Source organism: Scardinius erythrophthalmus (assembly GCF_964197995.2).
Source record: "Scardinius erythrophthalmus genome assembly, chromosome: 16".
NCBI lineage: Eukaryota > Metazoa > Chordata > Actinopteri > Cypriniformes > Leuciscidae > Scardinius > Scardinius erythrophthalmus.
In genome coordinates, this window is record NC_138236.1 from 39,177,839 (window position 1) to 39,205,436 (window position 27,598).

At 39.0% G+C, this 27,598-nt stretch overlaps 2 protein-coding genes across 2 annotated transcripts in view; one reads left to right on the top strand and one right to left on the bottom strand.

Moving 5' to 3' along the window:
• LOC308704148 (NLR family CARD domain-containing protein 3-like) overlaps positions 1-27,598 on the bottom strand; it is a 1,230,758-nt gene that overhangs the window by 947,769 nt on the left and 255,391 nt on the right. The gene's annotated exons all lie outside the window — the stretch shown is intronic.
• Positions 22,108-27,598, top strand: part of inpp5b (inositol polyphosphate-5-phosphatase B) — a 51,317-nt gene continuing 45,826 nt past the window's right edge. Inside the window, exons 1-6 of the mRNA XM_081388468.1 lie at positions 22,108-22,406; positions 22,814-22,893; positions 23,470-23,567; positions 23,654-23,683; positions 23,774-23,884; positions 27,337-27,474. Of these exons, the coding sequence (XP_081244594.1) occupies positions 22,350-22,406; positions 22,814-22,893; positions 23,470-23,567; positions 23,654-23,683; positions 23,774-23,884; positions 27,337-27,474 (514 nt within the window). The 5' untranslated portion in view covers positions 22,108-22,349. The remainder of the gene's footprint in view (positions 22,407-22,813; positions 22,894-23,469; positions 23,568-23,653; positions 23,684-23,773; positions 23,885-27,336; positions 27,475-27,598) is intronic.

Below are 27,598 nucleotides of genomic sequence, written 5' to 3' on the forward strand. Positions count from 1 at the left end.
CTGCTGCTACTGTTTTTGCTGCTGCTGCTGCTGTTATTGCTGCTGCTGTTATTGCTGCTGCTGTTATTACTGCTGCTGTTATTGCTGCTGCTGCTGATTCTGCTGTTCTTGCTGCTGCTGTTATTGCTGCTGCTGTTATTACTGCTGCTGTTATTGCTGCTGCTGCTGATTCTGCTGTTCTTGCTGCTGCTGCCACTGTTTTTGCTGCTGATGTTATTGCTGCTGCTGCTACTGTTCTTGCTGCTTTTGTTATTGCTGCTGCTGCTGTGCTCTATAGAGAATGATGTAGTTGCACGCAGATTGAGGTAAGGACTTATGGGTCTGTACTATCTAGAGTTAAATTACATAAATGTCTAGATCCTTAATTCAACATCTTTGCAGCTTTAGAATGAAGTCTCATACTAACCCAACCATCTGGCTGGCAACAGCAGGTGCAAAAGCTTGGTACCTATAGTTATCTTCAAGTAAGAATAGGTATCTTCAGGAAAAGGGAATTGGTAAATGATCTTTTGTTACCATGCCAATCCTCATCAAGAGACTGAGAAGTCTGCATATCTTCTAATGTTTGGCAAAGAGCAAGGTTTCAGAATTAGTGGTTATTTTGTGTGTGTGTGTGTGTGTGTGTGTGTGTGTGTGTGTGTGTGTGTGTGTGTGTGTGTGTGTGTGTGTGTGTGTGTGTCTTTTGTAGAATGTAATAGAATGAGAGCAAAATTCTTTTCAACTGATTAAAAAGTTTTTGCAGGAAACATTCATAATTAGACCACTTACTGTTGCTTGAATCATTTTAATGGTGTACCTGACCATAGTACAGCATAATCAAATAAACAAAGGTTTAATTAATCATCAGAATTCAAACTAATCTTCAAACCATTTTGATCTGTGTGCTACTAACAATCAGATTTGTCTTGACACACTTTCAGTTTCTTGTTGTTTTTGTTGTTGTAACTTTGCATAGAGACTTTGACTACCAGTGGTTTTAGTAACTTGGATATCGTGCTTTCCTAGGCCTAAAATCATATAGCACTTATCGCTAAAACTTGGCTCCCTTTCCGTTTGCCATCAGTTGTGCTTTCAGAGACACTTTTGATCATGGATACTAAACTAAACTTGCATTTCAGTTCCCAACCTTCATAAAAACACAGTACAGCATGGATTAGAGAAATGATTGTCTAAACTGTACTGAAAGATGTTTAAGTGCTAGAAAATCCTAGAAATCCATGTTTGTCATCTGAGCACCCACAATCCTTCTGTGTCTCAAGCTGGTGCTCTGCATTTTTGTGATACACGCCACTACAAAGGGGTAATTGTCCGGGGAAAGTCTTGATTTCACCTGCTGAAATCAACTTCAAAGTCCGTCTTACATCTTTGTGACATGCCACAGTTTCCACTTCTCTCAGCCTGCCCCAAATACAGATCTCCAGACTCAAATATGCAGTGAGTTAATGTTACTACTGAACAAAGAGCTGTAAACTGCAATTGTACACAACAGATGAGGTGGAGGGGAATTTCAGTTTCTTTGATTCAAATGACCCGTGAATGGTAATTTGTTAGTAGCATTGCTGAAGCTGGAAGTTACTGCTATTGAATTTTGTGTAGTATTGTGAAAAGTGTGTATATTTTGTCGATTTGCGGATGATGGTTACAATCCATTTGGTTAACTTATTACACTTTAAAATATACATGTATTACATACTTTCATTGGTTTTCCTTGCTCGAGTGGACCACATACTTGTTTGAAACAACTTCAACAAAAGACCCAGAGTTGAGGAAGACTGAAGGCTTAAATACATGAGGAAGGTAATCAAACGAACAGGAAACAGGTGAGGACTAATTAGAAACCAAGACAACTAATGAACGAACTAGAACTAAAGACAGGTTCACGCTGTACGATTTTGGCCGTCTGAGACAAATGTTGAGAATCCTAAAAAATAAATCTGAACCTAGGCCAAAATCTGACGTTACAGATTGATGATGTCAAACTAGTGGAATACCGTTCCATTATTAATGAATTTTGATTTTTAACACTTTAAAATCAAATGTCAGTTTTGTAAAGGAATTCTTTTGTAGAAATATTTTATATCTGTCTACACCGTGTTTTTAAGTTTTTTTTGACTGGTAATGTAGTATATTAACTTCTATTTAGATAAGTTAAATTAATATCGTTAATATTATCAAAAGGCTGTACAATTAATCTGACACAGTGCGTTTACAGAAGTTAAACTGCCAGTCGAGATGTTGAATTCAAAGCTGTGCATAACGCATAAGTTGAATGCATCATTTCAGTAATGACACACCCCATCATCCTAGTATAAGCACACGGTCATCAGACCAATCCCATCAGTTTCCACTAATTAGGAAACCTTCCCTCTGATGTCATCGGGCTGGAGGAGCACATAGCAACAGTGAGAGAGAGAGAGAGGAAGGGGCAGAGGATCATATTGGCACACTTAACTTTATCCACAGCTGTTAACAACTCCAGTCTAATTCGTGCTTTCCCACTGTACAGTGAAGGTAAGCATTATTTCCCAATATACGTATTCAGATGTTGCTGAAGTGTAAATATAGTTTTGGATGCAGCAGTAGGTTTAGTTGGATCTGCTCTGGCTGGAGATGCTGTTGCGTATTGAAGGTTGCCATGTTTTCAAACAGGTGTTTTCATGAGTCTAGAATCCATCAAGACCCAACAGCATGCAGCATGCATGTGACGGATGATTAATATTACATGTGTGGATTAAGTTGAGAACTAGGTTGCACTTTATTTTAAGTTTACTTTAGGTTCAGGGTTAGTGCCTATTTTTTACCCAGTTATTGTAATTACTATAATAAATGCGTAGTATGTACATGGAGAAGAGGACAAATAAAGTGCTGCTGTGAATGTAGGCTGAGATTTCATGCCTTTTTTGTTTTTATTTATTTTGATTATTTTAATTTCTTCTATGTAAAGCACTTTGAATTACCATTGTGTATGAAGTGTCATCATTGGGAAGTACAGGATAATATATATATATATAGTTCAGCCCCCCAAAAAAATCTCAGTTGTAAATAAAAGATTATTGGAGTATGTTTTATTTCATAATCTCACCTTTAATTCAGTGCGTTACTTGCCGAATCCTACAGCAATTTTTTTTTTTTTTTTCAGTTTTTCAGTGCATCTGAATTTTTAATTATGCATTTCACTGACACTGGTTACACTTTATTGTAAGGTGACGTAGTTACATTATACTTACATAAGTACTAAGTAATATTAATTAACTACATGTACTTACTATAGAGATAAGGTTAAGATTTAGTCTAGGGTTAGTTGCTTCTAATTCTGCATCATTTACTGTTATTACTGTAGTCAGTACATGTAACATGTCATGAATAGTCATTTGTCACGTGTAACTACGTCACTTACTGACACTTTTATCCAAAGCAACTTACAAAACAGCAACAAAAACAATTTGTCAAAGAGCCCACAATATTGGAAATATACAATGCCAGGTTTATTAGACAACTAGAGGAGAAATGCAGACAGATGTTCAAAGTCATCCAACACATGCTACTGTGGGATAGAAAGAGAAAGTCATAATTTGGTGGAACCAATGTTTTCACACAAGACATGGTTTCCAGGGTAGTTTCCTGAAGGGGCTGTTCACTGTCTCACGGGGAACGGAGTAACAAGCCGTGCTTTGCACTTACACCCGGGGGATTCGCCCAGAACAAACAAGTTGTTAATTGTGTGAGGGCAAGCGGCCTCGATGCAAGGGAACATCTGTAACTGTGAACCCGTGTGTTTGGCAGAGTCACTGAACCCTGGATTGCGATTCCTGTGATGTAACATTGAAAAGATACCACACACGAGATGCTATCTGTTTCAAATTCAAATGCTGTACTGTATGTGCGCCTGTGGAAACTGAATCAGTGCGCCTCTGTTTCGGCTAATCAAACGACATCTACAGTCAAACCAAAATGTATTCAGACACCTTCAACATTTCTCACATAATCACAGTTTATTCGCTGTAGTTTAGAAAATGGTAATAAAATATGAGCAGAACTCAGTTGATGTTTGACTGGTTTTGTCCGTCCTTCTGTTAGACTGTCTCACACATGAATTATGTTGAATATCTGTCAGCTGTTAAATTTAACTACACTATTAGATAATACCAGTTTAGCTCAACCAGTCACCAAGCAATGCTTCATTGTGTTCAGTCTGTGTGTAAAAAGAGCATTAGCAATTAAAGAAAACACACTTCAGCAAAACATGATCAGCTCAAAGTGTCCGAATCATTTCTGGTCCCAAATTTTAATAAATTTTACTGGTAGTCCCTGTATGAAGAATATTTGGGTATAATATGTCACAGTTTACTGTATTTTGCTCTCCTCACTTGCATAAATGATCTATAGTAAAAAATATAAAAAATGATTTCTGGTGTCTGAATCATTTTTGGTTTGACTGTATAAGAAGAGATTGACATGGCCCATTGCAGATCAAAGCAGAACATCATGTGCCGAGGTCATGGGAGGTTAAGCATGTTCCGCACCGACAATCATCACAGGCCAAGTTTGCATAGCTCTCGGTGAAATCTATCTCCAACGTCATGGATGCAAACCACCGTCAGTGATTTATTTACTGGCAAAGGGAATTTTCTAGTACTGATACTCGCAATGCTATTCGTTGGTTGCTGGACTCATTAAACATGTCAAATTAATTTGATTTAATCTTCAAACACCAACATCCATAAACATAACAACAATCTTGCTGTATCATAACTAAATGACAAACATATTTTCATGCTTTCAGATGGCGTTGGGAGAAATCGAGAAAAGCAAGAATGTGAGGTCTTCAAAAACAGGTTTGTTGTTATACCATTTCATCATGTTATCGTATGTAAATAGATATTTTATGTGATTTGATTTGTGGTTAATAAATGGTTTTATTTAGCATGCCAATGGAACTGTGTAAATCGTACAAAAAAAAACAAAACAAAAAAACGCTTTAATAATTTCATTAGAAATTCGCTCTGCTCGTGCTTCTAGTGTGCATGTTTTTCCATGCATTTCTCGGCTGGACAAGTTACATTTAACCACATGCAAATCCTGTAAATGCTCTAAAGTTCTGTCCTTCATCTGTTTGTCCAACAGGCTTCCTGTTTTTTCTATTATTGCAAATAAGTCTGCTCTCTAAAGTGTGGCCAGAGACTGCAACCGAGTCTGTCACAACCACAACCGTACATGACCCTGTCACAACCACAACCGTACATGACCCTGTCACAACCACAACCGTACATGACCCTGTCACAACCACAACCGTACATGACCCTGTCACAACCACAACCGTACATGACCCTGTCACAACCACAACCGTACATGACTCTGTCACAACCACAACCGAACATGACTCTGTCACAACCGAACATGACTCTGTCACAACCGTACACGAGTCTTTCACCATCGTACCGACAGCAGGTGCAACTTCAGAATCTGTAACTCATTCAGTGCATCCCGACAGCTCGAGCTCCTCCACTTCAAAAGGCCAGATGTCAACTATGGCCACATCAGGCTCTACAAACATTAACACACAGAGCACTTCTTCTGCCGATAAAACTGTTTCCACAATGGGCAGTACTAATATGAACACAGGTATTCTTTCTTTCTGTCATACTCACATTGTCTTTCGTGTATGGTTACAATGTTTAACTTGTTTATTTGTCAATATTTTCAGATAATTCATCATCAGTAACAGGAAATTACTCTGCGGTGAGTGCTGGACATAGAATACTTAAGTTACACTTTATATTAAAGTGCCCATATTATGCTATTTTAAAGGCTCCTAATTTTGTGTTTTGAGTCTCCTGCAACAGCATGACATGCATCCAAGGTCAAAAAACACTTTAATTTTCTCATAAAATCCACTGAAGCATCAGCTCTTTTCTCACAGTGTCTGAAACGCTCCGATAAAGATTCAGTCTCTCTAAACCCCGCCTCTCTGAGAGCTGTTCTGCTCTGATTGGTCAGACCGGTCAGTCTGCTGTGATTGGTCAGAAACCAAATGCTCATTATCATATCTGAATCTAAGCTCTTGATACACAGTGATACGAATAGTAACGATGGTGTGGGATTTACTAGGGCTGTAACGATACACCAAACCCACGATTCGGTTCGTATCACGATTTTTGACCCACGATTCGGTTCGTATCACGATTTTTTTGTTAAAACAATATTTTTTATTAAATAACATTTGTAAAACCTTTACGAACTGAACACTAAAGAACAAGATTGACTATGCAAATTATTAACAATATAAATAGCCATATATAAAATAAATAAATAGCCAAAGCTATAACACTTCTGTTTTCTTTGTAACAAAATCCTGTTGAAAAACAAACAGAACTAAACTCCATTGTGGTGATGATTCGAGCATGTTGAAAATTCTCCTTCAATCAAGTTCTCTTACATTTACAAAGTAAATTAAATGGCTACTGTTTCACACTGAGGTAACTGAGGCTTACTGCCTGTGCTGCAAACCACCAATCAAACCTTCCAAGTTGAGGTAAATTGTGTTTTTTCTTGCTTTTCCCCAGTCTTAAAGTGAAAAAAGTAGTATTTAATTAAATACATTTATGGTGAGATTACTACTACTACTATTTCATTTAATTAATCGCATTTATTGTCAATCTGTTTTCATTTTGACCACGAACCATGCGCTGTCACTTTAATTCAGCGCGTGCAGCACAAAAGAAATAGACTCGTTGCGGAAACGATCTCTGCACTGCTGTATATGCACCACAACTGGAACGGATCGACGGACGGCAACCGCGTGCAGTGAAAGCTCTGACCTGTTAACATGGGTACGGAAAAAAATATGCACCGCATACGCACTGCAAACGGAGTATGAGTGAAACGGCCGTTACTCTGACGCCCGTTTCACACATACTCCGTTTGCAGTGCGTATGCGGTGCGTATTTTTTTCCGTACCCATGTTAACAGGTGAGAGTTGGAAAGGGTGTGTCGCGATTTTGTCTTCTCACACCGCGAAACAGGATCGTGGATCTGAGTGTCGCGATTTCGGTTTCATATCGCGTATCGTTACAGCCCTAGGATTTACCATATCAATCTCATCAAAGTGGACTTGCTTTGGCTGCAGAAAACAGCGTCTTCTCGACATGAACAACACGAATCAAACTCTTCCAGTCTCAGATACAGCTACAGTGTTTGAGGGCGGGGCTAAGAGACGCCGTTCAGCCAATCAAGACTATATACTGGAATTATGCAAATTAGTTACAAACCTGCGTGGGTTCAGCAGAAGTGGGACTGGAATTACTGACGACTTGTTTTAGTTCAGAATCACTACTTTCTTTTGGGAAACTTTGCAGACCTTTTACATTCACAAACAGCTGCTCTATTACACACTACATGAAAGGGAATATACCAAAAAACATAATAGGGGCACTTTAAGCGTATTTAACTATTAACATTTGAAGTCATCACTTGATACAGTGCAATTATTGTGAAATAAGTTTTAATATTGTACTTATTTTTTTAAAAATACCTGCCTGTAATTACATCTACAATTACACTGTTGTGACCATTCCTTTCTCCTTTACCCACCCTTAAACCTACCCATATAGCACCTAACCAGTCCTGGCCTTACCCGTATCCCACCTCAATAGCAGCTTAAATGCTTAAAATGTAAATCTTGAATTGAAACTTTGTTCCTCCCATAAAGATGTCCTGTCCAGTATTTGATTGCACTACGGATTGTTACGTCCAGTTCATGAATGCCACGATGAAACCCTGCCCATCCGGCTATAATTTCTGTGAGGTCAGTCCACCGTGTGCCAATTTCAGATGGAAACCTCCAGTGGAAATTAAATAATGCGAATCATGTGCTCATGAACTTGTAATGATTTAAAGAGTTACACCTTGCTCTGTTGTGCTTCAGATAATGACACAGAACACAAGTTACTCTGTCAGGTGCAGTGCCTCATGTGGTGTGTCCTGCGGGAACTCGACTCTCGGTAATTGCTCTTGGAAATGTTGCAACACAACCAGTTGCCTCAACGACACTCTGCTTGCCTTGACCAGTTCACTCAGTACGACAGGTAACCTCAAACTCTGTCTTATTATCTCAGATATGTGGTCGCATTTGAATATTGACTGTTTTATTACATGCCTTCAGTAGCTGCAACAACATCCACTACCACTACAACAACCACAAAGGCCACGGGTCCAACCACCCAAGCAAACAATGTAAGAACACACATAGCCATTTGTCACTGTAGGGCACAAATAAACATTTTGTGCCAGTGTCTGACTTTTGCTTGATTTCTTTTTTTCCAAAAGGGCAAGAAGTGTCATAATATCAAGTGTGATGGGCCAGCGTGTTACAAACCCATCAGTACCAGCATGCTGTGTCCCGTTGGTCAGGATTACTGCATGGTAAAAAAAAAAAAAAACTATCTTCATATTTATTTCATAATTTAATGTTTTATACATTTCTTAGTTGGGTTTAGACACCTTAATCTTATTTTTCTTTTTATTAGATTAGATTAAATCCCCACCCTCCTGTCTATTAGAGCTAATGGAAGATAAGTATAACTATAAAGATTTAATAATAATTGACAATAAACGGACAAAAATGTCATGCACATATATTAGTGTATTCGAAAATCTATTTTGTTTAGTTTGTCTAAAAGGAAATAACACTCCACAGAAAATTTATTATATATATATATATTTTTTTTTTTAGATTAAGGGAAAATTCTACTTTCATATTATGGCTAATAGAATTTTTGTTCTAAAGCAGGGGTGGGGAACGTTGATCCTGGAGGGCCATTGTCCTGCAGAGTTTAGCTCCAACCCTGAAAAAAACATTTGGCTGCCTGCAACTTCAGTAATAATGAAGACATTGATTAGCTTCAGGTGTGTTTGATTAGGGTTGGAGCTAAACTCTGCAGGACAATGGCCCTCCAGGATCAACGTTCCCCACCCCTGTTCTAAAGTATCATAAAATATTTTGATTTATTATATGGTCTTCATGAATAATTATCTTTTTTCTTGTAATAATAATGTTTTTGTCCTTGGGGAAAATAACATTTTTTATTAATATTGATTTAAATTTAAGGTATAAACTTTTTATATATATATATATATATATATATATATATATATATATATATATATATATATATATATATTTTGAATTAGTTTTTATTGAAATTTTATTTATTTCATGATATGTTTTTTTTTATTTTTTTTTATTGCTATTTAAAGGAACACTATGTATCTTTTCAACCTTCATAATATATTTCCAAGACCCTTGTGATGGTACATCGACTTACAATAGGTTAAATGACACGTCTGCCATAGCCTGACAGGGTCTGTATCGCTTTTACTGGCACTGCGTAACTTTGGGGTTCGGGTAGTAACCCGAGCATAAAAAGAACTACGAAATTCGACTGCTTTACGGTATACGTCACTTCCCCCACCACTTCCTCAAATGTGGACGTGAGAGGCCAACCAGCATTTGTTTTCGGCTCTCGTGTGTATGTTTTTGTTATGGGGCTGTTTACACCTGGCCACTTCATGCGTTTTCTCAGACCAGGTGTAAATGCCCTCCGAAACGCATTCGAGATGGATTTGAATCCGATCGCTCAAACCACTTCAGGAGGAGGTCTGGGCCGCATTCCAGACGAAACTGGACAAGTGTAAATGCATCTGGTTGTTAAAACCACATATGTAAATTGTACTCCTCCCAAAAATGCAAAAAAAAAAAAAAAGCGTGTTATAGGCTATATGTTATAGTCAGATATGACGACGCTACTGGAACACGCATCACCGCAGATGAGAAGCTGAGCATCTAACGTTATTCATCAAGCCAATGTGCAAACTATCGCAAATAGTTACGATACACTATCGTAATTTACTTACGATAGAGCAAGTATTCCAAAGCGACTCTAGGGGTCGCTGTTTGACAAAAACACAATTTCTCCACAGTGTGCCTTTAAGTGTCATTTTTGAATGTTGAACATGTTACATTCTCCCAGCTCCCCTCCCTGTCTGACATGTGATCCTGTCTATAGTATACATTCAAACACATGCATTTAAAACTGATTATGAATATTAATAAAGAATAACAATACAGATGCATAATATTAAATAATGAAATTATATTAAAAGATGAAAATATAAAATAAAATAGTTTTGAAGATCGCCACAGGAAAGAGCAAACAGGAACGTAACAAGGCAGCCTAAGGCGGATGTCCCTGGTGGAAAGCCAGACCTTTTGCTCAGGTTGGTATGCAGGTGTCTTGGATCTTCTGGTGACGGCCTGGTTCTTATGATGTCGGACTGCCCATTGCAGATGGACATGAGCTGAGTCCCAGACCCTCTCCCTCTCCTTAAACCAGTGGTCAACAGCTGGAACCTCCAATGGCTCACCTGACCAGGAGTCATCTTAAACTCACTGACACACCTAGAAGAATGACTTCCACAATCTTGAGATGAACTGGGGACCTCGATCGGAAATTATATCTTCAGGTAAGGCCGTAGTTTCTGAAGACTTGGTGGAAAAGTGCCTCGAAGGTTGCAGGCCTTAGCAAATAGATCTACTACCATTAGAATGCATGTGATTGTGAAGGACCCGGACTGATAGTAATGAAATCTACTCCCAGGTTTAGAAGCTTTCCCTCCAGCAGGTATCTGGGAGATTTAGAGATGGCACAAATGGGACATCCTACCAACCGATGAACGTCCTGAGACATAATTGGCCACCAGAAGCGATTGCGGAGGAGTGATAAGGTTTGCTGAATGCCTGAGTGACCAAAGCCCGAGGAGGAGTGACCTGAGTCCATGAGGGAAATGCAGAGAGAAGATGACACATAGAGCTTCCCTCAGGAACTCACAGCGGAACAAGTTCAGACTGAGTGGCCTTGGCGATTTGTTCCTCAAGGGACCATTGGATAGGGCTGATGATGATTATGGGTGGAGGAAGGATGTTCTCAGGAGGGACCGTCAGAAAGTCTGGAGATGGCAAACGAGAGAGTGCATCTACCCTCACAATCTTTGATCCAGGTCGGTAGAATACTGTAAAGTTCAATCTGGTAAAGAATAAAGGCCAAACCTGGCGAAGATTCAGAAGTTGCGCAAGTAGATACTCCAGGTTGCGGTAATCAGAGGTGTCAAAAGTATTCACATTTATTACTCAGGTAGAAGGATAGATACTAGGGTTTAAAAAGACTTCTGTAGAAGCTTAAGTATCAACTCAAGCTTTTTACTCAAGTAAAAGTGTAAAAGTACTGGTTTCAAAACTACTTAAAGTATAAAATTAATGTAAGGAAAAAAATGCCATTAAGGACAAAAGCTTAGGTCGCGCCACAGGGGCCTATAGTGCACTACCCCACCTCCTAAAAAAAAATTTTTTCTAAAGACCATAATGACGATACTGTTATATTAAAATGTTAATGTTGAAAAATTTGGGATGCACTAGGATACTGTTTCAGCCGCATATATGCCGCATATATGCACAATGCAAATACATTAAAGAACCATATATGTGTACTACTGAGCATTAACATGTGTTTCATGGAGCAGAAGATATGATGACTAGTTGCCTATAAGTATTGTAATGGTGCACAGTGTTGCCAGATTGGGACGGTGATTTCCAGCCCAAAAGCTCACCAAAACCTGCCCACTCCAAGAAAAAAACGCCCAAAATTTTACTGCCAAAATAATGAGATATAATTGTATTACCATGCCACTCAAGGTTGATAAGCACCATTTTTATCTCCTTAAAACGATAAAATTAATAACGATGATACAATAAAATAAAAAATAAATGAATTTTCCAGGAAAACAGATCAAAACAGGGCAATAATTAAGGAGAATTAGCAAATATGACTAAAATGTCCAGTTGGACCCTGTCAAAACGGCAATCAAGACATGAACTGATGACTTTAACCCTCGGATGTACACACTGCAGAAAATAACGCAGAATTTAGCAGTCAAAACTGATTCACTGTTGATTCAAACCTTTTTCAGCAGCTTTCAGGGACAAGTAGAGTGCATGCAGTCTGGACGGTGTAAAAGTTGCCGATGTCTGGTAAGGTTAGGCCAGTGTGCACATGACCATGGACAGGAGTCGTTCATATTCAATTTCAATTCAAGTTATTCAACTGTGCTCTCTTCTCAGAGTTACATTCACCATCGAGTCATCTCCCACCACGTGTACGTTTTTAGTACACATGTGTATTAAATGTGTACTCATCTCCCACCACATGTGCTCACTATCTCACTCTTTACTGCAGATACAAGTTACTGTATAGTATGTCCCTTTGGCATTAGCGATCACTTGAACATACAGCTACAACTTATCGCGCTAAATCGCATCTGCCTGCTGATCGCTGATTGGCGTGAAGTGCGTGCTCGTCGGTGACGTCAACAACAACACCAGCTGAATCTGCATAGGCGTGTGTGTACAGTAATGTCATGATGACTGATTTTATGGACTAAATGCACACTTTAGTTTAGGTTTTAAATCAATTAGACTTTAAAATGTTTGAAAACCGCCGAACTGACCCCAAACCAGCCCAAATTTTGTCCAGCCGCCCAAACCCTTTTTTACCCGCACAATCAAATTCAAAACCGCCAAAAAGTCCAACTTTAGAAGCAGACGATGTACACGATGGATCGTGTACAATCCAATAGGGTGTCGCAATGGTATATAATTCTCATCCGACCACAATCAAATGCCCTGTGTCAGGGTGGGCGAACGTAAGTGTGGTGGTGAATGCTTCCTTCAGCCATTGGAAGGTGGTTGTGGCTGCTGCTGTCCAGAACAGAGGCTTGGGAGGTTAATGGGGAGGCAATTTTGCTTAAGTTGGAGATGAAGCTTCTGTAGAAGTTGGCGAATTCAATGAAGCGTTGTAGTTCTTTTTTTTGGAGGGAATTGGCCAGTTTCCAACCTCCCCTGGTCCATCTGCACTCCAACTGCATTAATGACGTATCCGAGGAACTGAATAGAGGGTCGATGAAATTCACACTTCTCAAGTTTGAGGTATGTTTTCCCGAAGCTTTTGGAGGACCTGCGTAATGTGGAGATGATGGTCAGTCTCATTCCAGGAGTTGATCAGGATGTCATTGATGTAGATCTTCACAAAGTGATGGAGGTACTCCCCGAACACCATTCATAAATCCCAAGAATACCGAGGGTAAGCTGACTAGCCCGTATGGCATTAACCAGTACGGCATTACTCGTAGTGCCCAGTGGGTTTTATTATCCGGATGAGGTTGTACGCACTACGCAGGTCCAGCTTGGTGAAGATCTTGGACCCTCTAAGATTCTTGAGGGTTGCAGGAACCAGGGAAAGAGAGCATCGGTACTTGATGGTGTGTTGGTTGAGTACTCGATAATCAATACATAGCCGCAAGTCTCTGGAAGTGGCAGAGGAGGTAGAAGGGCAGATGTAGCCCTGGCAAAGAGCCTCTTCTACATACTCCTCCAGGTATTGCACCCGGCTGTCGATTGAAGATCAGTCCCATGACCGGTGAGGTGGTTGTTTAGCATCTTGTTTCGAATTTCTGGTACTCGGCTGGAATGGCCATCTTACTATCTCTTAAGGGCTCTCCACCATGATGGCATTGAGAGTTACGGTGTGTGCACCCACAAAGGTTTTAGGGACTTCTTGGGAAGTTGAAGACCGTCAAGGAAGCATTTCTTATTTGAGGCCAGAACCTCACCAGTGGTCCAAGATATTTGAGGAGAGTTAATCTTAAGCCAAGTGCGTCCCAGTTGAGCCCTCCAGAACCAGCAGCGAGATCTCCTCTACATGAGTACATCCGATGTGGAGAGTGAGGGTAGGGGTGTGGTGAGAGTATGCCTCGACCAAGGGGTAGACTTTTGACTGTGATGGAAAGGTGAGCACTGGTCACTGTTACAGTGGAATTACAGTTTTTCTCGATTGTTTACACACATTTTCTGAAAGCATGCCTCATATTCTCAGAACTCTACACACAAATCCAAAAACACACACACAATGGGCAAAACCCCTCAATTCTCCTGCAAAATGAAACTTTACATTCAAAACAATGTTATTTCTTCTCAAAATGGTATTTTGTTTTCAAATGACACACACAAACCATCACATGAATAGACATTTATAAGAACCAGTTGAACACTGATGTGCTCAATGTAAAACACTATGATGAATGGAAAACACTTATTCTCCAGTCGTCATGATGATTTAGGCCTTTTTTTGTTCAGTGTTACACTGACCACAGACAGAACATACATAAGTGTGTTGTAAAATATTTGAGAATATTGTTTTTATACTCAGAACACACAAATACATGGTAACAAATATATTTTATTTTTCCCACAAAAACAATGTACACAGTGTACATCCCAACCAACACAAAGTTGTACATACAGTGGTCTACATACAAAACAAAAGAAGAATTTACTGTATACAGTTACAGTAAAAAAAAAAATCCAATGTTGGCATCCATTGCTCCATTGAGGAGATCTCCTGTTGCCCTTTTATGCTAAAGCTCTGATTGCTAATTGTAAAACTGTGTGACGGGTGTTTGCCCATGTGATGAGTCAGTGTGCATATTTGAATGGCAGTGTGTTCCTTGTGAAAACAAGAGATTTTCTGCATGAAAATTGTGCCAAAAGCAGAGAAGTGTGTGTAGTGTTTTGAAAAAAGTGTGTTTTAGAACTGCAATATGAGTGTAAAGCAGGAATTGTGCTTGTAGTTTAGCAGAATTGGCTCAGGGGGTTGGTGAATGAGTTACATGTTGTGGTCATTATGTCTCAAGTACCAGAAAATGTGTGTAAACAATTGAGAAAAACTGTAAGTGGGGCAGTGATAATTGGTAGTGATTGGATAACACTCACCGCTGGACAAGGAGGTCGCAAGGTTACATTCAGGTAGGAGGTGGCTTTCAGATCTACAGTATAGACACAAGTGATTTAGGGATATGCACTGTAATGGTGTGATAGGCGATATGGTAAAAGATGAAACAAGTTTGTCTACTGGTCCTGTAGGGCAGTTTGTGTGGCTTGGCAGCGGGATTGAAGTGCTGATACATAATGACCCGCGAATGGAGCATTGAAAAAGGTTTTCTAATCCCATGGAGTCATAATAAGTCAAGTCAAGTCAAGTCAACTTTATTTATATAGCGCTTTTCACAATACAGATTGTATCAAAGCAGCTTCACAGTATTAAATAAAATAGTACATCAGTGTTTGTTTCTGGTGTAAAACATCCACGTTTGGTAATGCAGATCAATAGCACTGTTGAATCGATTAATCAAATTAAGTATCCCCAACTGAGCAAGCCAAAGGCAACAGTGGCAAGGAACCGAAAAACTCCATTAGGTGACCTAATGGAGAAAAAAAAACCTTGGGAGAACCCAGGCTCAGTCGGGGGCCAGTTCTCCTCTGGCGTTTATGAAGTAGAGACCGGATTTAACTGTAAGATTAAAATATTATATGAATGCCTGGCCGAAGAGATGCGTCTTTAATCTAATTTTAAACTGGGAGAGCGAATCTGAGCAACGAACAGTATCAGGAAGGCTATTCCAGAGTTTTGGTGCTAAATGTGAAAATGCTCTCCCTCCTTTGGTGGATCTGGATATCCTAGGTATGACCAGAAGCCTCGAATTTAGTGATCTTAAAGAGCGTGATGGATTATAGGGCGATAGAAGATCCGTTAAATAAACTGGAGCTAAGCCGTTTAGGGCTTTATAAGTCAGTAGCAATACCTTGTAATTAATACGGAACTTTATAGGTAACCAATGTAGTGATGATAAAATTGGTGTTATATGGTCAAACTTTCTTGATCTAGTAAGAACTCTAGCGGCGGCATTTTGGACTAACTGTAGCTTGTTTATTGAGGATGCAGGACAACCAGCTAATAAAGCATTACAGTAATCTAGTCTCGAGGTCATGAATGCATGAACTAGCTTTTCTGCATCAGAAACAGATAGCATGTTACGTAATTTAGCAATATTTCTAAGGTGAAAAAATGCTGTTTTTGTAACATATGAAATATGATTTTCAAAAGACAAGTTACAATCTAATATAACACCCAGGTCTTTTACTGTAGAGGATAAAGTAACAGGACACCCTACTATGTTAAAGTTGTATTGTGAGAGGTTTTGTGGGCAGTTTTTTGAACCGATAAGTATTACCTCTGTCTTATCTGGATTTAATAAAAGAAAATTGTGCGTCATCCAATCTTTTATATCTTTAACACACTCTGTCAATTTGGATAATTTAGCGTTTTCATCCGGCCGTGATGAAATATATAGTTGAGTGTCATCAGCATAACAATGGAAACTAATTCCATGTTTCCTTATAATATTTCCAAGTGGCAGCATATTGAGCACATATACATTTGCACATTTGATTATCTACGTGTATGTTAAAATCTCCAACAATTAATATTTTATCGACATTGACCAATAGATCTGAGAGAAAATTTGCAAATTCTTTTAGGAAATCAGCGTAAGGCCCTGGTGGTCTATATACGGTAGCCAAGGCTAAAGATAATAGGGATGTTTTTCTATCATCTAAGAGCGTAACATTTAGTACAAGTACTTCAAATGAAATAAACTTATAACCCGTTTTCTGAGTAACATTGAGAATATCTCTATAGATAGTTGCAATACCGCCGCCACGACCAATCAGACGGGGCTCGTGCTTATAGGAGTATCCTGATGGAGTAGACTCATTTAGACCGAAATAATCATTTGGTTTAAGCCAGGTTTCAGTAAGGCAAAGTACATCTATGCTATTATCTGTGACTATTTCATTTACAATAACTGCCTTAGGTGTGAGTGATCTAATGTTTAAAAGACCTAGCTTTAGAAATTGTTTTTGTTTACTAATAGCAACATTTTCTGTTTTAATAACAATTAGATTTTTCCTAGATCCTGCAGTAGATTTATTATTTGATCGCACTAAACGAGGAATAGACACAGTTTCTATGCAATGTTCTACACTACTATTTATATCAGTTAATTTGGTTAATTAAACACACAAATCAAAAAACACACACACAATGGGCAAAACCCCTCAATTCTCCTGCAAAATGAAACTTTACATTCAAAACAATGTTATTTCTTCTCAAAATGGTATTTTGTTTTCAAATGACACACACAAACCATCAGTGTACATCCCAACCAACACAAAGTAGGACTACAGTGGTCTACATACAAAACAACAGAAGAATTTACTGTATACAGTTACAGTAATAAAAAAAATCCAATGTTGGCATCCATTGCTCCATTGAGGAGATCTCCTGTTGCCCTTTTATGCTAAAGCTCTGATTGCTAATTGTAAAACTGTGTGACGGGTGTTTGCCCATGTGATGAGTCAGTGTGCATATCTGAATGGCAGTGTGTTCCTTGTGAAAACAAGAGATTTTCTGCATGAAAATTGTGCCAAAAGCAGAGAAGTGTGTGTAGTGTTTTGAAAAAAGTGTGTTTTAGAACTGCAATTTGAGTGTAAAGCAGGAATTGTGCTTGTAGTTTAGCAGAATTGGTTCAGGGGGTTGGTGAATGAGTTACATGTTGTGGTCATTATGTCTCAAGTACCAGTATTTGTGTGTAAACATTTGAGAAAAACTGTAAGGTCTTAAGCAACGTTTTAAAGAGCACCTATTATCCTTTTCTCCACGCTCACTGGTCTGTAGTGTGCAATGTTGCTGTTTGAGCATGAAAAAGCTCTGTAAAGCTCCAGTTATTCTCTATATCAGTGTCACTGTTATTGAACTCCCTGAAATGCCTCCATTGTAGTCTTGAGTTTTCTTCCGGGAACGAACACGTCACAATATTCGCAAAATAAAGGGGCGGGGCCTGGTTGAGTTAGTTAGTAGTGTGTTGAAACTGGCGGTTATGATAAGGGACGGGACATTTCCCAAATACACTCGATCAATCGCAACACACTGCTCCAGCCGACCAATCAGAGCACAGTGTGCTTTTCAGAAGGAGGGGCTTCATAGAGACAGGAAGTAAACAGAGCGTTACTGACAGACTGGGAAGAGAGGAGCCGCAACAATGGAGAATATGAGGAGAATAATCAACATTCAAGCAGGAAAACCTGTTCTAGTAGAGCCTGAGAACAACATCAAGACTTTGTAAAAGGCATAATAGGTCCCCTTTAAGACAGTAAATAGGGAAAATTTTAATTTCATTTCATGTTGACTTTAAACCATGTGATATTCAGTTAAAGGATCTGCTCTGATGCTAAATGCTCATGTTAAATCGAAACATAATCCTTGTCTCATTTGTTTTAGCTAAAAAAGACAACATCTGGCAGCATAGAGAGCTGGCAAGCAGGTTGCAGTGACGATTGCAGAAAGATGCCGGTTTGTTCAACCTCCGTTACTACCTGCTACTTGGAGTGCTGCAATGCCACTTCGACCGCCTCGTGCCTCAAACTGACCGGTGACGTGAATATGCCCAGCTCCGCCACCAGGGGTCCTCACTCTCCCGCGCTGCTGATCGCCTCTCTTCTGCTCTTCTGGATGCTGAAAGTCTTCACTTGAGTGCAACAAAGTCACATTTACAAGCAATCCAAGAAAGCGCAGAAAGTGTATGTTTGTTTTAAAGCTGTCTGTACTTCTTTTACTGTCCCTTTTGCATTATTTGTGATATAAGCATGAAGGTGTGTGTATGTGTGTGTGTGTGTGTGTGTGTGTACAAGATCCATGTGAAAAGCAGAATGCACGCATGTGTATATATGTGTATAGATGCCAAATAAGCTTTACCGTGGGCATCCATAGAGAGTTCTGTCAGGTGGGAGGGTGCCTGTTGTTGATTCTTTATTTCACTGAAATCATCCACCCAGGAATATATATATAACACTGAAGCAACAAATATGAGGTTTGCTTATTCTTACATACAGATTGTTACTGAGTTGTGTATCTGTTATTAATTCTTGCTCTTTTTTGGCAAGCAACAAACCGGAGAACGTTAAACTTCACCTTTTCCGTTAAGTTTAAGGGCATTTCCTTCAATCCTACACTAGAGACAACACATACCACTCCATTACAGTGCATACTACACTACATACAACACATACTGCAGCATTACAGTGCATACTACACTACATACAACACATACTGCAGCATTACAGTGCATACTACACTACATACAACACATACTGCAGCATTACAGTGCATACTACACTACATACAACACATACTGCAGCATTACAGTGCATACTACACTACATACAACACATACTGCAGCATTGCAGTGCATACTACACTACATACAACACATACTACAGCATTACAGTGCATACTACACTATTACAGTTCATACTACACTGCATACTACACTATTACAGTGCATACTACACTACATACTACACTATTACAGTGCATACTACACTGCATACCACACTATTACAGTGCATACTATGCTATATACAACACATACTACACAATTACAGTGGATACTGCACTACATACAAGTACTACACTATTACAGTGCATACTACACTACATACTACACTATTACAGTGCATACTACACTATTACAGTGCATACTACACTGAATACTACACTATTACAGTGCATACTACACTACTACAGTGCATAGTACACGCATACCACACTATTACAGTGCATACTATGCTATATACAACACATACTACACCATTACAGTGGATACTGCACTACATACAAGTGCTACACTATTACAGTGCATACTACACTACATAATTCAAAACACCAGAGAAAAATCACTAGGGAAAGTACCCTTTTGTTTTTACAAACTTATCTCAGAGTGTATGTATGTATACATTTTGATTGTAGTCAATCATGTCTTTATCTGAAGCTTATTTCTCGTACTCATATTTTGTTTTGTCTGTAGTACACAGGTTTTGTGCATTCTAAAAATATATCTATATATTTATTGTGACAACCAAGTTTATATTCCATATTACTCAAAAATACTCCAAAGAATTTCCTTAGAATGCCTAGATAATCCAATTTCTGATACTAATTATATAAAATAACAAACTGATTGTTCAAACCAGGCAGATTTCACCTTGCAAAATAATATTTAAGTACAAACCAGTTAACCCCAAACAAATGAAATACGCACTTTATGCATCTAAATGGAAATTAGACAATGTAAAATATTTATAATGCATTTATAATATTGGACATATAAAAAGCCTGTGGGTAAAACCCATACTTATTAACATAAAGCTTTATTTTTTCAGAGAAATGTGTTTATTAAATGCAGGTGTACAGATCTAAATGCATAGTTTATGTTTATTTTATTAAGTGACATGTGATTTCATAACTTTGCCGGATAACACTAATGTACTGACAATATAATCAAGTTCATGATAAAGATTTTGACAGCTCGGTTGATAAGGGTTGCGATGATTTTTATTTCTCTGTACTGCTTATATATGAAAACAATGACATACTGATATATTTATAGTAACATGATATGATAACCAGCTTCATCTTTACACAAGCAATAGATCTTAATAAACTGCTTTTGAAATGAATAAAAAAATGCTTTATCTTCTCAGCACCCAGCCTAGCGTTTATTTGTACATTTTCTTGTGCTTTACATTCTCCTAAAACATACTTCTTCTTTTTTAAACTGCTGTATTGGATCAACCAAACCAGTCTATATTAAATCTATATTAGTATATTAAAAGGCTTGGGAATTTAGTATTCACATTAATGAAAGACTGAGAGGAGACATATTCAATACTCAGATATGGGTCAAGGATATTACCTTCCATACTACACTACATACAACACATACTACACCATTACACTACATACTACACTACATACAACACATACTACACCATTACACTACATAATACACTATCACAGTGCATACTACACTACACACAACACATACTATACAATGCACACTACACTACATACAACACATACTACACCATTACACTATATACTACACTATTACAGTGCATACTACACTACACACAACACATACTATACAATGCATACTACACTACATATACAACACATACTACACTATTACAGTGCATACTACACTACATACTTCATTATTACAGTGCATACTACACTACATACAACACATACTACACTATTACAATGCATACTACACTACATACAACACAAACTACACTATTACAGTGCATACTACACTAGATACGTCACTATTACAGTGCATACTACACTACATACAACACAAACTACACTATTACAGTGCATACTACACTACATACAACACAAACTACACTATTACAGTGCATACTACACTACATACTTCACTATTACAGTGCATACTACACTACATACTTCACTATTACAGTGCATACTACACTACATTACTACCCTGTTACAGTGACACCTTTGCAGTGCATACTACACTACATACAACACTTACTACACTACTACAGTGCATACTACACTACATACTACATTATAACAGTGCATACTACACTACATAAAACACATACAACACAATTACAGCACATTCTACACTACACATTACATTATTACATTATTACAGTGCATACTACACTACACTACATACTACACTATTACAGTGCATACTACACTACTTACAACACATACTACCCTTATACAGTGAATACTACACTTCAGCATGTGTAGTACACCTAGTAGCATGTAAGGTATGCACATTTTAAAAGAGATGTCTGGGTAATCTATTCTAGGCTACAACATGTACAGTACACGGCGGGAATGCACTGCCTAAGATACTGTTTCCCACAATGCAATGATTGACTCGACTTTCCAATTCCAGCGTGATGAATCCTAAAGCAGAAGTAATATATTATTTTGACTGGAGAGCCCTGACATATTCTGTTTAGAATGTGTTCTGTTCGAACTAAAAGTAGTATACTAGCATTCCATACCAAACAGAGCCCTAACCCTACACAGAAAATATGCATACTATTACAGTATGCATACTATATACATTTCAGAGATAGTAGCCTAGGACAAACATGATGTTTAAAACACCAGATTCTATAAGCTAAAATAAAATCCCTATAGCGCCACCTAGTGGATCTGCAGTAAAAGAGGAGTGGGTGGGATTTGAGACCATTGATTCTGCCAAGTTTGGTGTTTGACGGTCAGAAGAAAAGTAATAAAGAAGAGGACAATCAGAAGTGGTTTCATCCGAGACTCTTCTTAAGCGACTACAGATGCTGATAAACTGATGAAGATGAGCTGGATCAGCTGGATCTGCTGCGTGGCACAGAGGGAAGTCGCTGAGGAAACCACGAACACACACACACGCACATTAAACGATCTTAAATGACACGTCTTGCGCTTGAAGAAGTATCGGCTCCAGACTTGCTGTGAATAATGGATCAATCCGTGGCAATTCAAGAGACTTTGGCAAAAGGGGAAAACTGCAAGATAGTATCCTCTCAGCACCGCTATCTCTCTTTCTGTTCAAAATAAAGACGTGCTTTTGAATTTGACTTGCATGTTTTAATGCATAGTAACTTGGTGCGAAACTTTATACTATTTAAACATACCCAGTGTAGATCAAGCTTTAATTATAAAGAATATCGCGTAGTCCGTATAATCCTAATTTCTGCTTACAATGCATGTCTTTTTTGAGCATGCCCAGTTTTAAAGGGAAAAGGAAATTTCAGTGTGTAATTCCTGACATGTCCGCCAGATGTCGCCAGAATGTACAGTAAACTAAAATGGCTGTTCTTACTGTGAAGTGAACGTAGGTCATCATCCTAATATTTTGGTGGTCGAAAACGTAATATATTGTGTTGTATGAGCATGTATATATCCTTAGCAGCCGTGCACATGCTGTGGAGTGTGTTTCACTGCGGAATAATGTGAGAGAGAGCAAACTGATCGGCCTGGTGCAGCAGAGCAACGAACATGCGTGAGTTCAGACTATCAACAGTAGCACTAACATGCAGGTCATATTTGATATTTTGTATGGGGTTAGTGCATGTATTTGAGACTAATATATAATAATGGAAAAATAACATTTTAAAATTTTATAAAAGTTTCAAATGTACAGTCCCTTCTGAGGAAAAATGGTAACACTTTACAATAAGGTTCATTAGTTAACATTAGTTAATGCATTAACTAACATGAACTAGCAACCATTAGCAATACGTTTGTTAATGTATTTATTAATGTTTGTTAATGTTAGTTCACGGTGTTAACTAATGTTAACAAGCTTTTAATAAAGCATTAGTAAACGTTGAAATTAACAGTAACAAAGATTAATGCTGTATAAGTGCAGTTCATTATGTTACCCAATGAACCTTATTGTACAGTGTTACCAAAATATATATGAGAAGCCTGGTTATTACTGATATATTATTGAACCATTAATATAAACCTTTTAACAATAGCATGTGATATCTTAGCAATAACAGTGTGTTTTTAGTTAATTACTTAAGTTATGTAATCTTAAAGACAAGCTGATGATGTTGCATATTTTTTCCAGGTTATTTCTATATTCCCATCGGAGAATGGCCATCACTGGCGATGATGTCACACTGGACGAAATCATACCCATTTCTTATGACTTTTCAGTTGTTGAAGGTAAGACTGAATTATGTAGTTAAAACACCTGAAGGGATACTTTATATGCTCCATTATTATAATGGTTTTCTCTGATATCTCCACAGTTTCGTCTCCAGATGAGCTTGCTGTTGTTGGTGAGGGTTTATGTTAATCTCGACAGCTTGTGTATCAAATTTAAAGCATCTCTGGGATTATCAACAGCTAGTTATTTTGTCATTATAAAGGTGCGGACACTCGAGTACGAGTGACGTTTCTGGACGAGGAGTTGGAGCTGAAGTTGCCTTTCGGATCTCAGAGCCGACTGTTCCTCGGAGAAGTCAACCGGGCGTGGAGCGGTAAGACCTTGAACACCTTTAAAACAGCCTGACCAAAGTGCTGAACAATCTCACAAAATTAAACGATGAAATACATAAACTGTGAAGAGAATAAAAGTAGCGTTTTCTGTACCAAATGAAGAGAGAGAGACTGAGCCGCACCAAGATACGGTGAGTTTCAGTAATCCAGCCTAGAGCAAATAAAAGCATGTCCTCTAAAAACATTAACAAAAAGCACTCCCAAATTGTCTGCATGAGAATTCACGGATAAAGGGCCCAAATGGGTATGAAATAAAGTGTATCTGTCTAGTAGAAGCTGGTGGTCCAAAAACCACAGTTTCAGTTTTAGATTCTTGCCTCCGCGAGCCAGTTCAACAGAAGCCATTACAGATTGGCACGAAACTTTCACACGATCTCATTCCAAACATCATGGCGATGGATGTTGGTGGGTTTATGTATCTTAGCCATTATTTATAATGGAAGGAGTCGTAGGCGTGTTATCCAAGCATTCATGGCAAGGAAAGCCCCTTATACTTGTGAGCGGCACATATGAAGAGTTTCTGGGTGTTTGTCCCTCATTTCTGCTTTAAGGTCTGGATAAATTGTGGCATTTCTTTGTGGTTTAGAAACCAGTATTCCTGTAATTCTTTTGTCTTTTATGAGTTTAATGACGAACTCTGCCTCGTCTTCTGTCCAAACACCCCGCGCCATCTTTAAAGAATGATCGACTTTTACGTATGTGATGTAAATGCGAAAAAACTTTCCATTGCAGTTTTGCGAAATATTCCTTTTTGAATTGCCTGAAAAGCACCTCATGCGAGCGTAAAAACTCTTTTGCGATATATGGGAGTTTTTTGAGAATTTGACGTGTTTCCATTGGGCGTATATTCAATACGCAATTTGAAGGGTAATGGAAACGCGACTAGAGAGTGCATGTCATATTTTAAGGGGGGGGGGGGGGGGGGGTAAACCTAGGCATCATCCGCATTAAAATGGTAAGGAATGTTATGCTTCCGGAAAAAAATCAAACCTTTAGGGAGCAAATACAGCGAGAATTAAAGCGGGCCCAAAACCGATCCCTGATGTACACCACAAGTTTATGGTACCAAAAAATTCCCAACCTCCACCAAACATCGGAGAGATTTAAACTAATTAATCCCGGTACCTTGAATTCCTACACACTTACACAACCGTTCAGGCAGGATCACATGAGGGGCTTTCGCACCGGAGGAACCCTTTCATAGTTCCTGGAACTGTTGGCAGAAGTTCCCGGATTTTGGTGTGTTCGCACCGCAGGATCTAGGAACGATTTTAGTTCTAGGAACTAATTTTGGAGGAACTAATTTACTCCTACCTCAGACAGAGTCGGTCTAAACCAGCGCTATAGGAACTATCCGTAACGTTAGTGTTCGCTGATTGGCCGAACGAAACACCAGCACCCGCCATTTTTAAAAAGGCTGTGTAAAACACACAGATTATAGCCTATACATTTACTCCAGAAACTTCGAACATGGAAAACTGTGATAGATTGACCTCTCAACCTTTACACTGAGGAGAAAATCCAATGGGACTCTGAGGGACTTTCTGCTCCGCAACACTGGACATCAACCACACGCCATACGCTAATAACTGTTCATTCCTGTCTACTTTCTATGCATAACAGTTCCATCTAATAACGTATTAGACCGGACTGTTAGACAGATCGTAAACTAATAAACACGGATATGCAAGCCCTGTTAGACCCCCCCCCCCCCCCCGTCAAAATAAAAGTCACATCAACAAGCTTGTCTTACGTCACTTCAGAGTTCCTACTGGCGGTGCGAACGCAACCAGAAAACGTTCCTAAGGGAACCATTAGTTCTCGGGGATCCATCCCGGTGGCTCGTTCCCAGAACTGAGTTCCCAGAACTCTCCGGTGGGAAAGCCCCTGTGGTCAATGGTGTCAGAAGTCGCACTGCAGTTATAGTCACTGGGTTCGTACCAGGTGATCAAAGCGCTTGAAGTACCTGAGTTTGACTTGTTGACATTGAAGTCCTGGAAAACCCCTGAAAACAGACATATTTATTAAAAGGTACTTGCTTAATTGCTTAATTTTACTGATAAAACAATCTTTTTGTAGCTCAAACAGTAGAGCATTGGCGCTAGCAACGCCAAGGTCATGGGTTTGATTCCCAGGGAAAGCAAGAACTGACAAAATGTCAAATGTGTACCTTGAATGCAATGTTGTAAGTCGTTTGGATAAAAGCGTCTGCCAAATGCATAAATGTAAATGTAAAATGTAAATGTTTTTACGCTGCAGTCATTTTCTCTAATTGTAGTCCTTCAAAACCAAAAAAGTAGTGCTTGAAAAGCCCTTGAATTGAATTTGACAGTATCTGTACGAACCCTGTGGTTATAGGATCACAGGAATAAATTATACTTTACTATATATTCACACAGAAAACATCTATTTTAAATGCTAATAATATTTCACAGTTTTACAGTTCTTACTGTTTTTTGATCACATAAATGCAGCTTTGGTGAGCAGAAGAGTCTTCTTGCGTAAATCCTCCGACCCAAACTTTTGAAAGACTTACGAACACATTGAATGGTATTTTAGATCATTTTAGAGGCAATGGTCGATCAGATAGGGGGAATTCACCCTGATGCAGACGAAAGATAAAAGAAAACCATGACGCCACCCTCAGCAATCCTGCCGAGCGAGTTGTGCCGTGTGTTTCCCGTTCATGCTGATCTGAAACCTGTTGAAGTGAAGACAGGCGTCAGCTGACCTGTTCTGTCACTCATTCACCTGGTGACTTTTGGAGTCAGTGTGTGATAAGCGTTTGCACTGACGACTAGCTATCCCGCCTCCGAAGACTGGATATTTCTTCATAAAATAGTGACTCAGACGTAGTGGCCGATGCTTCCAGCGCTCTCGACTCTCAGACAACTGCTAGATTTAGCACACACACGTCGAGAGAGAGCCGACAGAGCGGTGTAAGAGGAGGAGCTGAGTTCAGATATGCTGTAGGTGTGTAACACGCAGAGGGATCAGCAGATGGGATTGCGGATCCGTGTTTTCCTGATTTGAAGTGATTTCGTCAAGCTTAAATCAGGGAATAAGTGATGTTTGACCTTCGTGATGGCGAGCTTCAGGGGGAAAGGAAGCAGGAAGAATGTAAAAAATTTGCAAGGTAAGATCATAGAAAACATGTGGTCATATAGAAACTCTGACATTGGCATGCAAAAGGAAGTTAAACTGGTGTGTGTGTGTAGATGTTGCTGATAGTGTGAACTAGTTCTGAGAGAGAGAGAGAGATCAGTGGTGAAGGGGAGAGCAAGAGTTCCTCTTTATCTTTCTCAGAACGGCACAGACACAACACGGGTCCGCTAATGCCCCAGACAAGCATCTCGATGGGGTTTGTTCTGAAACTGATAGAGCTTTAATTCTTCTGGGTATAAAACACACACTTGTCTCTTGATCTCTTCAGATGTGTGTGAGCAACACCCGAAGCAGGAGCCCAAGTTCGACTGGCTTCGCAAGTACCGTAAGGCGTCGAGAGGAGACCGCTCTCAGAGGAAGGCGGCCGCAGCCTCGAACATCAAGATGAGCCAGATTAGGAAATCTGGTGAGTGTTGCGTTCGCTAGTGCAGCTTTGCATCACGCCGTTGTGTGTGTGTGTTCATTACATCACTCAGATCCTCGCGCTCAGGGAACATGTTTCAGAGGCGTGTGTGTAGATCTGCATCAGT